The sequence below is a fragment of the Ochotona curzoniae genome, unplaced genomic scaffold, assembly GCF_017591425.1.
Source record: "Ochotona curzoniae isolate NIBS_2020 unplaced genomic scaffold, NIBS_Ocur_1.0 scaffold_4505, whole genome shotgun sequence".
Lineage (NCBI taxonomy): Eukaryota > Metazoa > Chordata > Mammalia > Lagomorpha > Ochotonidae > Ochotona > Ochotona curzoniae.
Window position 1 is genome coordinate 897,326 of NW_024467118.1, and position 14,330 is coordinate 911,655.

At 54.5% G+C, this 14,330-nt stretch overlaps 1 protein-coding gene across 1 annotated transcript in view; it reads left to right on the forward strand.

The window, feature by feature from the left end:
* The window catches only part of FAM193A (family with sequence similarity 193 member A), a 61,977-nt gene that overhangs the window by 23,180 nt on the left and 24,467 nt on the right, over positions 1 to 14,330 (forward strand). Inside the window, exons 7-11 of the mRNA XM_040966468.1 lie at positions 5,000 to 5,077; positions 5,852 to 5,964; positions 6,138 to 6,359; positions 8,225 to 8,372; positions 8,449 to 8,613. Coding sequence (XP_040822402.1) covers positions 5,000 to 5,077; positions 5,852 to 5,964; positions 6,138 to 6,359; positions 8,225 to 8,372; positions 8,449 to 8,613 — 726 coding nt within the window. The remainder of the gene's footprint in view (positions 1 to 4,999; positions 5,078 to 5,851; positions 5,965 to 6,137; positions 6,360 to 8,224; positions 8,373 to 8,448; positions 8,614 to 14,330) is intronic.

Here is a 14,330-nt window from a genome sequence, read left to right on the forward strand (position 1 = left end):
GCTTGGGCTGCGGTGGCTGCAGCTGGGCAGGTCTTTCCCACGTGGGCTGCCCCACTGTTGCCCACACCGGCAGCCCGCCAGGCTCGATTCATGCTGGGAGCACAGTGGCCCCGAGGAGCCTCGGTTTGCTCAATACTGCTCATTCAGAGCTCGCTGCTGGGGTGCTCAGGGACCCGGATGTGCTTGCAGTTGGCAGGTGATCCAAGGGTGTGGCGGGTGGGTGGCAGGACAGGTTTGCCAGCGGTGGGCCTGAGGGGGTGGTGCGTTGGCAGCCAGAATGCCTCAGTGGCCGGCAGCAAACAAGTCTGCACGAGGATATTCCCGCCAGCCACCCTGGCCTGCTCTGCTTGACTGGAGGAGTCACATGGAGTACAGAATGGGGTCTAAGAAGATGACATCTTAGACTGTGTAGGTTCTGGTGCTGCCGGACCCAGTCTGTGCTGGGCTCTGAGGCCACTCTGACACACTGACTTTTGCCCCTGTGACGTCCCTGTGTGCCTGAGGAAACCCTGGGCAGAATAGGCTGCTGGCTATTGCTGCCTCCTGCGGTGTCGCTCTGGAGGCGTGGACACTGTGTGGCAGGACCTGGCTCCCTCAGGGGTGAGGCGCAGGCTGGCCTTTCTGTTCAGTGTCCCTGGTCATCCCAGACTCTGCATCCTTGATCCCACCTCGGGTCCACACCCCTAGTGAGGAGTTCCTGGATGCCACCTCGGGTCCACACCCCTAGTGAGGAGTGCCTGGATGACATATGCACAGCTCAGGTCAACTGTCTCCTGCGGGCCTGGCCTGGCCCTGCTCTCCTGCAGGTCTGGCCCTGCTCTCCTGCGGGTCTGGCCCTGCTCTCCTGCGGGTCTGGCCCTGCTCTCCTGCGGGTCTGGCCTGGCCCTGCTCTCCTGCGGGTCTGGCCTGGCCCTGGTCTCCTGCGGGTCTGGCCTGGCCCTGGTCTCCTGCGGGTCTGGCCCTGCTCTCCTGCGGGTCTGGCCTGGCCCTGCTCTCCTGCGGGTCTGGCCCTGCTCTCCTGCGGGTCTGGCCCTGCTCTCCGAGGAGAGTCTGTTTTCAGGAGGACAGCCTCCCTCAGGTACATTTCCGCAGCCAAAGGTTACTCCGGAGCTTGGCTTCTCCCTGTCATGGCTCCTTGGCCCAGGCCACTATGGACTGAGTGTGCAGCCAGCCTACGGCTGCCCTGAGGGGGCGGCTGATGGACAGGGAGCCAGCAGAGGAGGCACTGGGAGCTGCTCCCGTTCCCTGGTCAGGAGGTGGCTGTGCTCATCCTTGGCGCGGCCAGGAGGCAGGAGGAGTGAGGGCTTGGGTTGGGTAGGTGACAGCTGCAGTGTCTGTCCAGGAAGGAGTGACCTCAGCGTGTGACAGTGTGGAGCCCTGGTGTCCTGGGCCCTGAGCAGGGCCCTGCGGGACAGCTGTGTCCCCTGAGCCCTCAGGTCGCCCTTCTCTGTGGAGTCAGGTGCCCACCGTGAGGTAACTGCTTGGGCAGCTCCGGTGACTTCCTGTGCCAGGGACTGTGCAGGCCTGGTCCTGGAGGCGATTAGTGTCTGAGGCGCCGAGAGTGAGGGACACAGAATTCTCACCCTGGGGCCTTCAAGGAGACAGTGAAGTGTGAGAAGCTGGGGATCTGGAAACTTCTCTGAGCCAGAATTTCCTTGTGCAGGCATCCGTGCTGCCCACCTAATGCAGCAGTCTTATCACTGTTGCGTATAGGCTGTGAACCACTTAGGACCTCCAGGGGAATGGAAGGAACTTAGATGAGGAGCTGTGAAGGTGGGTGGGCCTTGCCGAGCACTGTGCCGGCCGTGTGCCGGGAACCGTGTGGTCACTGCCCCAGTGTGGGTGACCTGAGGCTCCCCAGGCCTGCGGGGTTGGTGTCATGAGTGTGTATCCTTGGGGCTGTCCTTACGCATGTGTGTTCTGTAAGTAGAGTCGTGGATGGTTTCTCCATGGCCCCAGTGGAGCTGTAATTCAACATGAAAATGGCCCAGAGCAGCTCTGAGGAATGAAAGCAGAAGCTCCCTTGCCGAGGCTGGTCGGTCCTTGCTGTACTCGTGGTCTGGAGTAGTGTAACAGGCAGTACAGTCACTGCTTTCCTGGTGACACTGGGGAGTCGTACAGCCTCACTTACAGACGGAAGCTGCCGGCTGGCTCAGTGGCTCTGGGGGTCAGGTTGGCCCTCTGAGCACCTGCCTCAGGCCTGGGCATCCCTGGCTGGGCCTGCTGGGTAGTGAACCAGCAGGTGGGAGAGTTCTCTCCCTGAGTCCCTGTCTCTGCCTTTCAGATAAATAAAATATTTCTGAAAGAATGAAACTGAAATTGGGAATTTATCTCTTTAGAATAGTGCATGTATGTGTGTGTGTATATGTATTTTTTTTCCTAAAAGTTTATCAGTCTACTCACCAAATCAATCAGAAAGTTTTTCTTACTTTAGCTCTCTTTGAGAAATAAGACTCAATAAAACAAGCTAGAAAATGAAATACCTAAGTCACACTTGGGGCTTTGGAGGCAGCGCTGCCCGAGACCGCGAGCCCTCCGCTCTGGCTGTTCTGAGTCCAGGGTGTGGGCCGGCTCCCGCTCCCTCCACTGTGGGCATCGCCCCTTGCTCAGCTTGGCACCCTTGGGGCATCGCCCCTGTGCTGCTGTGCAGGAAGCGCTTCGGAAAAGCAAAGATTTTGTAATCCCGAATACTTAGAAAATAATTGTGTCCATGCCTGCAGCTCACCCTTTCTTCATCTTCATAGTCTCACATGTATGTAAGCTTAGAGCTACCCAAACTTGTTCCTCCCCAAATAATTTTATTCAAAGTAAGTGAAGGAGGGGCAAAGAGGAGGAGATTGGCTATTCAATTTTTTGGTCTTGTTGCTTTTACATTTTATTTTAAAGGAAAAGAAACAGAGTTCTCATCCTGTCTGCTGATTCCCCCCGAATGCCCACAGAGCCAGGCTGAAGCCAGAAGCCCTGAACCGATCGGGGTCTCCTGCACGGATGACGTGGTCTCGGTCCCTGAGCCATTACTGGCCACCACGCTCGTAGAAAGCTGGGACCCGGATGAGGCGCCCTGACATGGTGTGTGGGGGTCCGCAGCAGCGCCTCAGCCCTGGGCCAGATTCCCCCAAGGAGGTTTCATTTCCAGGAGTTTCCTCACAGCTCTTTGGAGTTCTGTTCTGATTTCCACGACATGCTCTCGCCTTCAGCACACTGCGCTGACTTCAATGGGCGGTGCTGGCAGGACTAGCTCCTTGGAAAGTGGTTTTCCCCAAATTATAGACACACGTATAAAACAGGAAGACTGACATCACTGTCTAATGTTCCCAGACAGTGGTATGTTTTGTCTTTGGTTTATTTATTTTTTGTGCATACTGGTTGTAAGGTACATTTTTATTCTTTCGGCTTGTTTGTTTTAGAGGTTTATTTATTTGAAAGCAGCATTACAGAGACTCTTCAATTCACAGGTTCACCCCCCAGACAGCCTCAGTGGCCAGGACTAGGCCAGGCCAAAGCAGGGGCTCCTCCAGGTCTCCCACGTTGGACCTGGGCCAGGTGCAGTAGCAGAAAGCTGGATTGGAAGTGGAGAAGCTGGGATTGAATTGGCAACTGTGGGATGCCTACACTGCAGGCTGCAGGTCCCCAAGGTGTGTCTGTTTCTGAGTTGCCCGGTGCCTTGGGCCCACCGCCTCCTCGCAGCCCTCAGTGGCCGGAGGAGAGCGCTGTCACCTGGTGTCTCAGCCTTCCGTTACTTGAGCTTTTTCATTTGCTTTTAAACTCCAGTTAGAATGTTCAAAGCTACAAGCATCTGATAGCAGCACATGGCTTCATGGGAGCTTCGCAGATTTCACGATGAAGTTTGACACTTTTTAACAAATTACAGAAGTTTACTTTGTTTTTGCTCATTTCAGTTTTTTGACAATACAAACCAATAGGTGAAATCTGTGACTTTTCTTCCCTTTCTCTCATTAGTTCTCCGTGTGTCTGCCTTGGTTAGGACTGGGCCAGGGCGGAAGCTAGAAATCACGCATCCAGTTGAGGTCTCTGAGGAGACTGGTAGGAACCCAGTGAGGCTCCTGGTGTGAGGACCCAGTTCAGGGCCCACCTGGGACCCAGGGGTCCTAGCTGGTAGGCAGCTCCCACCCTTACCTGCTGCTGTATGGGCAGCAGTTCATTTCCCAGCTGCTCCACTTCGCATCTAGCTCTCTGTGGCCTGGGAAACCAGTAGAGGATGGCCCAAAGACTTGGAACCCTGCACCTGCATGGGAGACCCAGGAAAAGCTCATAGCCCTGGATTGGCTGAACTCCAGCATTGTGGCCATTTGGGGAGTGAACCAGCAGATGGAAGATCTGTCTGTCTCTCCTCTCTGTAAATCTGCCTTTCCAGTAGAAATAAATGTTAAAAAAAAAAAAAAAAAGCAAACTATTAAAAGATTTTCTTGCATTCCTTGGAATAAACCCTATTAAGTTATGGATGTTATTCTTTAATCCAGTATTAGATTTGTTTATCTGATATTTTATTTAGGAGTTTAATTTTTTTTTTTTTTAAGTTCTGAGTTGCATTTTTTTGGTCTTTGGGTTTCGTATACAGATGTTGTAGCTTTGTGGGGTGGATTGCAAACGTGTGTTTTCCCGTGTTCTCTCTGAGGAGAGCCTTGTCGGCCGTGGGAGCCAGACGAGGAGCGCGGGTGTGCCGTTTCACTGACTTTACATTTTCTTCCGCTTGTTGGATTGGATTTAAAGGTTGACTTTGCTAAGGAAGGTGTCTGCGTTATTGAGGGCTGGAGAACAGGACGTGGTGCAGGGAGGTCGGGGCCAGAGCTGGGAGGGAGCCGGGCGGGAGGTTGCGCACCTGCTGGGTCCCTCGGTGCGGCTGTTCATTGCACCCTTGTTGACGACGATGCTTGTATGTATCGTTTTCTACATCTACCTTTGAAAATGTCCTGTGTTGTTTTTGCCAGTTTAGAGCTTATTATTTTTTTAAATGTTTTTTTTTACATCTCCTGACTAGATGACAATGAAAACCAAACAGCGCATGTTAACAGAAGACTGGGAGCTTTTTAAACAAAGAAGGTTCCTCGAAGAACAGGTGAGGTTAGCAGGAGGAGGGGCGGTGAAAGCAAGCATTGGAGGGCCGGGCTGTGTGCTGCTCTGAAGACAGCGCAGCTTCCCTGTCAGCTCAGGCTACACGGTGCTTGCCGAGTGGCCTCTGCCAGCCCAGGCACTGCCGGCTCCAGCTTATGCTCTGAGCAAGTGACAGGTGAGGCCCAGGAGCGGGGCTGGACCTGGCCTGGCACAGCTCCAGGTGCTGTCTGGCCGATCTCACCTCCATGTTAGCTTGCCCTACATCCCTGCTGCTGACTGCCCTGGGCCTCGTCTCGGGGCTCTCGGTTGTATGGGGGAGCCCACTTTCCTGCCCCTCTGGGGGGGCTCTGCTTCTGAGGCCAGCCTCGCAGTCTCCATTGAAGCTCCACATCCTTGGTCTTCCTTACAAGTTTGAGTTTCCTGGCCCTGCGCCTCCCTCCATTCACACCCATGGTTTGCTGGGCACTGCAGGGAGGCAGGTAGTGTGTGTCCTGCCCTGTCGGGGAGCCCTTGCAGCGCCCGTCGCTCCCCTGCCGGAGGGGTGAGTGCAGAGTGTCACTTCTTAGAAAGCTTTCAGGCCCGCACCCTCGCAGTCTGGGTGTGCTGCCGGCTGTGACGAGCAGGGAGGGGTTTGCGGCACCTGGGCCCCGGTGTGCCCCTGCCCTGTCCTGCTGCGGGGCGGTGCCACCGGCTTCCTGGTGAGCATCGTTACTGAGACACATGTGCCCTGTGTCGGGGGAAGTGTCCAGCACATATAAACCATGAATGTTTCCTCCAGTTGACCAGTAAGAAAGCCGCTGCTGGTGAGAACCACTTCCCAGACACCGTGAGGCACGTGCTTTCCTCACGCCTGAGCATGCCCGACTGCCCCAACTGCAACTACCGGCGGAGGTGAGCTGCGGCGGGATGGCTCCCGCTCACGGTCTGTCCCCCCTCAGATGGGGCCTGTGGGGACCCAGGGCAGCCTCTGGTGGCCCCCGCTCACGGTCTGTCCCCCTCAGATGGGGCCTGTGGGGACCCAGGGCAGCCTCTGGTGGCCCCCGCTCACGGTCTGTCCCCCTCAGATGTGCCTGTGACGACTGTAGCCTCTCCCACATCCTCACTTGTGGCATCACCGACGACATGCACCAGCTCCCGCTGCACGTGGACGCCGCCCCCGACGGGGTCCCTGAGATGCGCCCACCTAGCGTGTCATCAGCCAGCTCGGGCTCGGGCTCCAGCTCTCCCATCACAATCCAGCAGCACCCCAAACTCATCCTCACAGGCAGTGGCTCCACACCAGCTTTGTAAGTTGTGACTTTGTCATAAAATTTCAGAAATTGAAGTCATCCAGTAACGAGAAATACAGTAATATCTACAGAAGTGTAAACCTCATTCTCTGTTTCAAGCAGCATCTAAAACATGAAATCCAGTTTGACACTGTTTCATTTCCTGAAAAAATATGTAGCCCATTCATCAAGAGCAGTGCGGCACATGTGTCAGTGAGCGGAGCGCCTCCGTCCTGGCCTCCGTCCCGGCCTCGGGCCTGTGGGTTCCGGGAGGGTGGCTGGCCCACCTCCTGTCCGTCCCGGCCTTGGGCCTACGGGTTCCGGGAGGGTGGCTGGCCCACCTCCTGTCCGTCCCGGCCTCGGGCCTGCGGGTTCCGGGAGGGTGGCCGGCCCGCCTCCTGGCTTGCTGAGAGCCCAGTGATCACTTCAGAGAGGGATTCAAAGTTGGTGTTCTGTCTCCGCGCTGTGAGAGGAGCATGTCACCCTAGCACGGGGCTGTCGCTATTCCGCACCTTGGGTCACGGAGCCTTCTGGAAGGGTTGCACACAGGCGTGGCCTTGTGACTGAGAGCCCTGGGCTTCTGTGCATGTCTGGGGGAATGGGCCTGCTTCTGGAGGCACCCCCAGGAAGGTTTGTTGCCCCAACGGTGGCCGAGGGACATGGGCCTACCCCTCCACGAGGATTGTCCATCTCTCTGATGTCCTTCAGAGTTCATTTCACAGACTAATCCGGAAGGCTGGCCTGAGATGCGCTGTGTGTTAGGCGGCTGCTTTGTGGTCGGCAGTGCTGGCGAGCACTCCAAGGGCACGAGGAGGGCTGCAGGTGCAGTTCAGGTCCACTGTGAGGCCGGGCACTGACCACAGGAGCCTTTCTCAGCTGGACGCTGCCCACACCCAGCCTCTAACACAAACCACTGTGAGCCAACAACGGCCAGGGTTTCCTTGCTTGGTTTCCATTTTTCATTGGTTAACTAGAATACTGGACTTTCCATCTTTCTGGTTGTTAAAGGCCAGTCATGTTAATGACAGTTGAGGACACGTGTCCTTTCCCCAGTTGCCCCAGACCCCAGGAGGCCAGGCCACTTCACCTGTAGGGGCGTACATGCTCCTTGTGTCGGCTCCTGGTCATGAGCAGCACTCTGCCAAGGTCTCCAGTTCTTCAGATTTGTACCTTCTTGAAGTCTCGAAGGCTGAAGACGGGCTGGGCAGCCTGCGGAGTGAGGCCTGGGTGGCCAGGAGAGCCGCAGCTGCAGAGCACTCCAGGCTTGAGCTGGCCTCTGCTCTCTCAGGAGTTCTGCTGTGGGCCACTCGTTAGAGTCTCAGGAACGTTGGTGCTTATTCACATGACGGACTCGACCAAAGCAGGCTTTGTGATGACCAAGACTAGTTAATATTTTGTTTTGGTCCACTGTCTGTTTCTGCAATGTGGATGGTTATAAAAGCAAGCAAACACTAGAGAGCTGCTGGAACAGGGAACAGAAGCAGTGCTGTGTCCACAAGGGGCAGTGGGTGACCCGTGGGGCAGTGCGTGACCCGTGGGGCAGTGGGTGGCTCGAGGGACAGTGGGTGACCTGAGGGGCAGTGCTATGTCTACGAGGGGCAGTGTGTCCATGAGGGGCAGTGCGTGACCCGTGGGGCAGTGGGTGGCCCGTGGGGCAGTGCTGTGTCTGCAAGGGGGAGTGCGTGACCTGTGGCAGTGCTGTGTCCACGTGGGGCAGTGTGTGACCCATGGGGCAGTGCTATGTCTACGAGGGGCAGTGCTGTGTCCATGAGGGGCAGTGGGTGGCCCGAGGGACAGTGGTGACCCGTGGGGCAGTGGGTGGCCCGAGGGGCAGTGGGTGACCCGGGGGGCAGTGTTGATCTGTGTGTTTGTCTCAGCTGCAGTGATGATGAAGAAGTGGCCCCGCCCTCGGCCAAGTTTGCTGATATCTACCCCCTGAGCAACTACGATGCTGCTGAGGTGGTGGCTGGCATGAATGGAATCCACAGTGAACTGAACGGTGGTGGCGAGAACATGGCCCTGAAAGGCGAGGTACACAGGGGCGGAGCATGCGGGCGGACGGGCGAGGGAGTGTGGGCGTGCAGGTTGCACACGGAGCTCTTTAAAGTCCCCTCAGGTCAGCAGTGCCAGCAGCAGCTCCTCAGACGCTGATGATGACGAGGCGGACGGCGAGAGTAGCGGGGAGCCGCCCGGGGCCCCGCAGGCAGAGGGAGCGCTGGGCGAGCAGGAGCGGCCCGCCGAGAGCCCGCCCCCGTCGTACCCAGCTCAGCAGGTGCGGGTTACGTTTTCCACTTGCCTGTTTGGTCTCTGTGGATAGTGTCTCTAAGTATTGAGTCCATTTGAATTTAAAATTTGAGTAATTCCTGAGCATTAAAATGAAAGTGTCCGAGCACACTCACTAAACACCTGCAGACTGTGCTGTGGGGCTGTGCGTTAGCCACCACGTGGGACGTCCACAGCCCAGACTTGAGGACCTGCTTCCCGTGCTGCTGCTTGCCCGCCAGGGCACCTGGGCAGCAGCAGAGGGTGGCCCGTGTGCTTGGGTCCCTGCACCCGCGTGGGCCATCAGGTGGAGTTCCTGGGCCACAGACCTTAAGAGAAAGCCATGTAATAATTTGGGTGAAGTTGACCTAGGAGCTGTCCCCTTTGCTGCCTGCTGGGGAGCAGGGGTCTCGAACCTACAAGGTGGATGTGCTTTAGAGGTGTCTGCTCTGCAGTGTTTTCCCAAGGTCTGTAGGTATGTGTTGCAGTGTGTTGAACAAACACCTCCCTTCCAGGGGCTCACCTCTGCGGCAGCCAGCTGATGGGAGTCAGGCAGCCTGAGACGTCGGGCACAGGCCCAGGATGGGACGCAGCCCCCTTGGAAGTGGGGCGTGGCTCCTCAGCTGCTCGCAGACCTCTCGGAGTTTTTAGGGTGTCTTTTGTAGGGGAAAAGCTTTCGGTTCTGATGTCTTGCAGTTGTTTTTCCTTTGTGATTCCTGCTTTGCTAAGTAACCCAGGAAAACCGCCTGCTGTGAAGTGTCTTCCTTTCAATCTGTAGTTTTGAGTCTTTCTCAAGGTCTGTGGCCTGTAAAGCTCCGTGTTGGCTCGCGTCATCCGTTTAGGACATAGTCCAAGTTCATTCACTGCATCATGTGGGGATACAGTTGTCCTGGTGCCTGTTGAGTTGCTCAGCTGTTTGTTAGACACCTAGGTGCTGTGAGCACGCCATGCTGCCGTCTGCCTCCTGCCCGGGGCGCCCCGGCGGCCACGCTGTGGTCAGCTGGAGCTCGGGCCCTGCCGCGCACAGGCCTTCGATCTCAGGGCCGCTTTCAGATCTCCTCGTCCGTTTCTGCAAACAAGGCGACTTGAGGAGCTCTCAGAACTGATGGGGAGGTGCAGGGGTCGTTCGTTTGGGTGTGAGGACGAGGAGCAGTTTGGAGAGAATCCAGTCGTAAGACAGTGTTTTGATTGCACAAACCTCTGTAGTTTCTCTTTCATTTCATTCACCTTTAATTTCTCTTAGTCTTTTTCTTCCCAACATTTCAAAATGTGTGTGTATAAGGAATTCCTGTAGAACAGGCCGCGTGAACCTGTAGGGTGTGCAGTAAGGTACAGAAACATAAGTGAGTTTAAAAGACAAGCAAGAGAAGTAGGCAAACCGGACTGCGTCAGCAGAGAACGTAGACTGTAAGATACGTCAGGACAAGCACCCTAAACATCAAGGGAACATTTTTTTTTCTGGGCCCAGTGCGCTAGCCTAGTAGCTAAATTCTCACCTTGCATCTGTCAGGCTCCCGTGTGGGTGCCAGTTCATGGCCCAGCTGTTCCACTTCCATCCAGCTCTCTGCTTGTGGCCTGGAAAAGCAGTGGAGGACGGCCCAAAGCCCAGAGACCCTGCACCTGCATGGGAGACCCAGAAGAGGCTCTGGACTCCTGGCTTCAGATTGGTTGAGCTCTGTCTATTGCAACCTCTTGGGGAGTGAACAACGGATAGAAGATCTTTCCCTTTTTCCTCTCTGTAAATCTGACTTTCTATTAAGAAAGAATAATTTTTTTTCTTAAAGATCTATTTATTTTTATCACAAAGTCAGATATACGGAGAGGAAGATCTTCTGTCCGATGATTCACTCCCAAGTGAGCGCAACAGCTGGTGCTGCGCTGATCTGAAGCCAGGAGCCAGGAGCTCTTCCGGTCTCCTATGCAGATACAGGATCCCAAGGCTTTGGGCCGTCCTCGACTGCTTTCCTAGGCCACAGGCAGGGAGCTGGATGGGAAGTGGAGCTGCCAGGATACGAACTGGCGCCCATATGGGATCCTGGTGCATTCAAGGTGAGGACTTTAGCCGCTAGGCCACAGCTTCGGGCACAAGAAATAATAAATCTTTAAAAAAAAAAAAATTCGGGCCCGGCGCAATGGCACAGTGGTTAAGGTCCTCACCTTGCACACCCGGGATCCCATATGGGCACTGGTTCTAATCCTGGGAAGGCAGTTGAGGACGGCCCAAAGCTTGGGACCCTGCACCTGTGTGGGAGACCAGGGAGTGGCTCCTGGCTTCGGTTTGGCTCAGCTCCAGCCATTGCGGCCACCTGGGGAGTGAATCATCAGATGGAAGATCTTTCTCTCTGTCTCTCCTCTCTGTACATCCGCCTTTCCAATAAAAATAAAATAAATCTTAAAAAAAAAAGTTCTATGCTTCCCAGCTGCATGAGTTTTTTTGAGTTTGGGGTGTTTTTGTTTGTTTGTTTGTTTGTTTTCTTTTTTTGTGATAGAATTCATTGAAAAGGTAAGGAAATCGGAGATACACATTCAGGGATAGAGAGGAGACGGAGGGGAAAGTGCGCGAGAGACGTTTCTGTGTTGGTGTCCACGGGGGAGAGAGGATTCTAGGAGCTAGGCCTGGGGAGTGGTCACGTGACTCGACCACATACCTGGGGAAGGGGTCGTTTGATTGATGGCGGCTGCCACACGCTCTGTGGGCTCCCAGCCTCCCCCCTTGCCCCAGGAGCCCTGCCTTGGGCCCCTGGCCTGGCGCAGTGGCATGCCAAGGGTGTGGCCACCCAGGGCCCAGATCAGGCCTGTGGGCCAACATGGTGGTGTGCCATGGTGCAGCGTGCCCAAGACCTGTGAGGTCCTTTGGTCTACCCATTCCCAGACCAGCATGGTGACATACCATGGGTACAGGGCACCTAGGACCCTGTTCTGCCAAAGGCCATCAGAGGAGTGGACCTACATCCTCGACTCTGGCCTCAGGTCTCTAGCTCCCAGCCTGGTGTGTGCCACTGGCAACGCCTCCTCACTGTGGAGCAGTAGGCAGCCATACTGGCACACTCAGAGCAGGCAAGAACAGGCGCAGAATGCCCGCCGCCCTGAGCAGCACTTGCCAAGGCACAGCTGGGGTCTCTTGGTGTTGGTTGATTTTTATTCATCTGTGTATCTTGAAGATATTTCTTAAATTTATTGTTAAGTATTTATAGTAAGTAATATTTTCTAATCCCAGTTTCTAGTTGATTATTAGGAACATGGAAGTATGGTTGGTGTTGGTATACTGTGAAGTGTCTTCTGGTGGGATTGGGACATGTTTGAGCTTTGGGGAGAAGCCGTGTTCTTCCGGCAGGCTCCCGGGTGCATGGCTCGCCTTCCGGCTCGCGCCTCGAGAGCAGCCGACACCTTGAGCGTGCGTTGGGTAGAAGTGCAGCCAGCACACAGACCTTCCCGCAGCATTTGCTCTTGGATGAGTTGATGCTGTGTCTAGGTCTGCTCGTGGTGCCGTTAGCTTGAAGGGATTGCTCCTGGGTTTCTAGGGTTTAGAAGTCACCAGAACTTTGCTTTTAGATTGTGTGCGCATTAGGCTTTTCTGAGTCTGTTTTGTGTGTGCTGAGCTGATTCTTCGGTTTCTACCTATTGTCCTGCTGTGTGTCGTGTCAAGTGACTAGGGTTTCTCAGCCGAATGCTGCTTGATCGTAGAGTGGCGTCCTTAGGATTCCCCATCTGTGTGAATGGACGAATGGGAGTCGATGTGTGGTTTTGTGTCCTTGCCTCGGACTTTGCTCTGGGGTGTTAGTTCTGGAAGATGCTTCCAGCACCTTTGTTTTTGGTTGGCATTTTTCTAAAATGGCATTTCTGAATTATGTGCAGCAGTTGTCCAGCACAGTCCTAGAGCTGGATTCTTTCCTGTGGGGGAAGATGTGATGTGCTTCTGCTTCCAGGAAGGCTGGTGGGAGTGAGACAGCTGCAAACCCCTGCCGGGGATGCACCCTCAGCGCCTGGCCCTGCTGGTTCAGACACGTGGGGGCGAAGCAGTGGACAGCAGCTCAGCTTCCTTCTGTTTCTCCATCCCTTTTACTGTGTGTCTCTGAGTTTCAGATGATTAAGTTAATTTTTGAAAGTTTTTGTTTATCTGTAATAGTTCTATTCAGTTTTTTCATTTGGTATTCAGTCCATTTTTAAATAATTTGTTTCTTAAGATTTCACTTCTTCCAGGTTGTCTTAATTTATTTGCCTGCGGTTGCCGCGTTCTGTCATTGGCCTTTAATCCTTAGTCTGTGGCAGTAGTTCCTGATTTGGGGTGACTTACCTTCTCGTTCACCCCTCACTACTCGTATCAGAGATTTTGTACAACTTTCTCCTCTGTTTCGTTCATTTCTCTTGTGATTTTTTTATCTTATTATTTTGTTGTCGTTTTTGTTGTTGCTATGCACTGGATCTGGCTGGCTTTACTTTTTCTATCTTTTTGAAACCAAAGCCTAGAATATTGATTTTAAGGCTTTCAGATTTACTAGAACCTTTTTATGATCGTGCTCGGAAACATCTCTGTGTACTTGAAGTGTGTGTTCTGCTCTTGTGACATGGCATTGGACAGTGGGGCTGGGTCGGCTGGTGGTACTGGACAGTGGGGCTGGGTGGGCTGGCGGCACTGGACAGTGGGGCTGGGTGGGCTGGTGGTACTGCTTCTAGCACAGACGTTGCTTCCTGAGCTCTGGCGGCCACGAAGCTCTCTGCCCTCGACTGCCATTTGCCCTGCTGGCCTGATCTCCCCCTCTGGGAGGCAGAAGCTGTCTAGAAGCTGAAAGATTTTATTTATTGAAAAGCAGAGTTACAGAGAGAGAGACAGAAAGATCTTCCATCACCTCCCCAAGTGGCCACAATGGCTGCGGCTGGTCCAAGCCGAAGCAGGAGCCAGAAGCTGCTTTAGGGTTTCTCTGTCCAAGCTCCACTGCTTTCCCAGGACTTTAGCAGGAGCCGGATCAGAAGAGAAGCAGCCGGGACTTGAACAGGCGCCCTTGTGGGATGCTGGGCTTGCAGGTAGTGGCTTGACTTGCCATGCCACAACACTGGCCCGGAATGTGTCTGTTGGTGGGACATGAATCCCCGGGTCACGCCATGCTTCAGCTGCTGTGTGACCGTTGAGAGCAGGAGGGACCGGCTTCCTGCTCTCACTTGGGCAGTTTTTCATGCATTTGTTCGGCGATGATAGTGGATTGTGTGTGTGCATTATTGCTGCATGTCTGACATACTGACCCTTCCATCGTTAGCAAATGTTACTGTTATGTGCTGTTGGGACCCCTGTAGCTCCCTGGGTCACTGTACCAAAATGAGTTTTTTCCACTGTCTTTTTACTTTCAACCTTATTAGTCTTTCATTGTAAAGTTTGTCTTTTAAGCTTTCATTTGAAGCTTGCATTTTTAATCCTATCCCCTGAATATGTCCGTTTGACTGACAGTTCTAGAACCTCACACCTGTTTCTTGTGATTGACAGTGGGGTTCAGTTGCACGTGTGCTTTGATGGGCAGAGCACCAGCCTTGTCCCTCGGCCTTCACTGCAGGCCCCTCTTGCCTCATTTTGGAGAGTCGCTGTGACCTTGTGTTAAGCAGACCCAGCCGACAGAGGCATCACTTGCTCCGTTCTCCATGGTCCCAATACCCAGTCTTCCCTCAGTCGTCTCCACCAGTCAGGCCAGAGTACAGGTCCAGAGCTGCCGCCCAAGCACCAGGAGTTCTTTCTTCCTG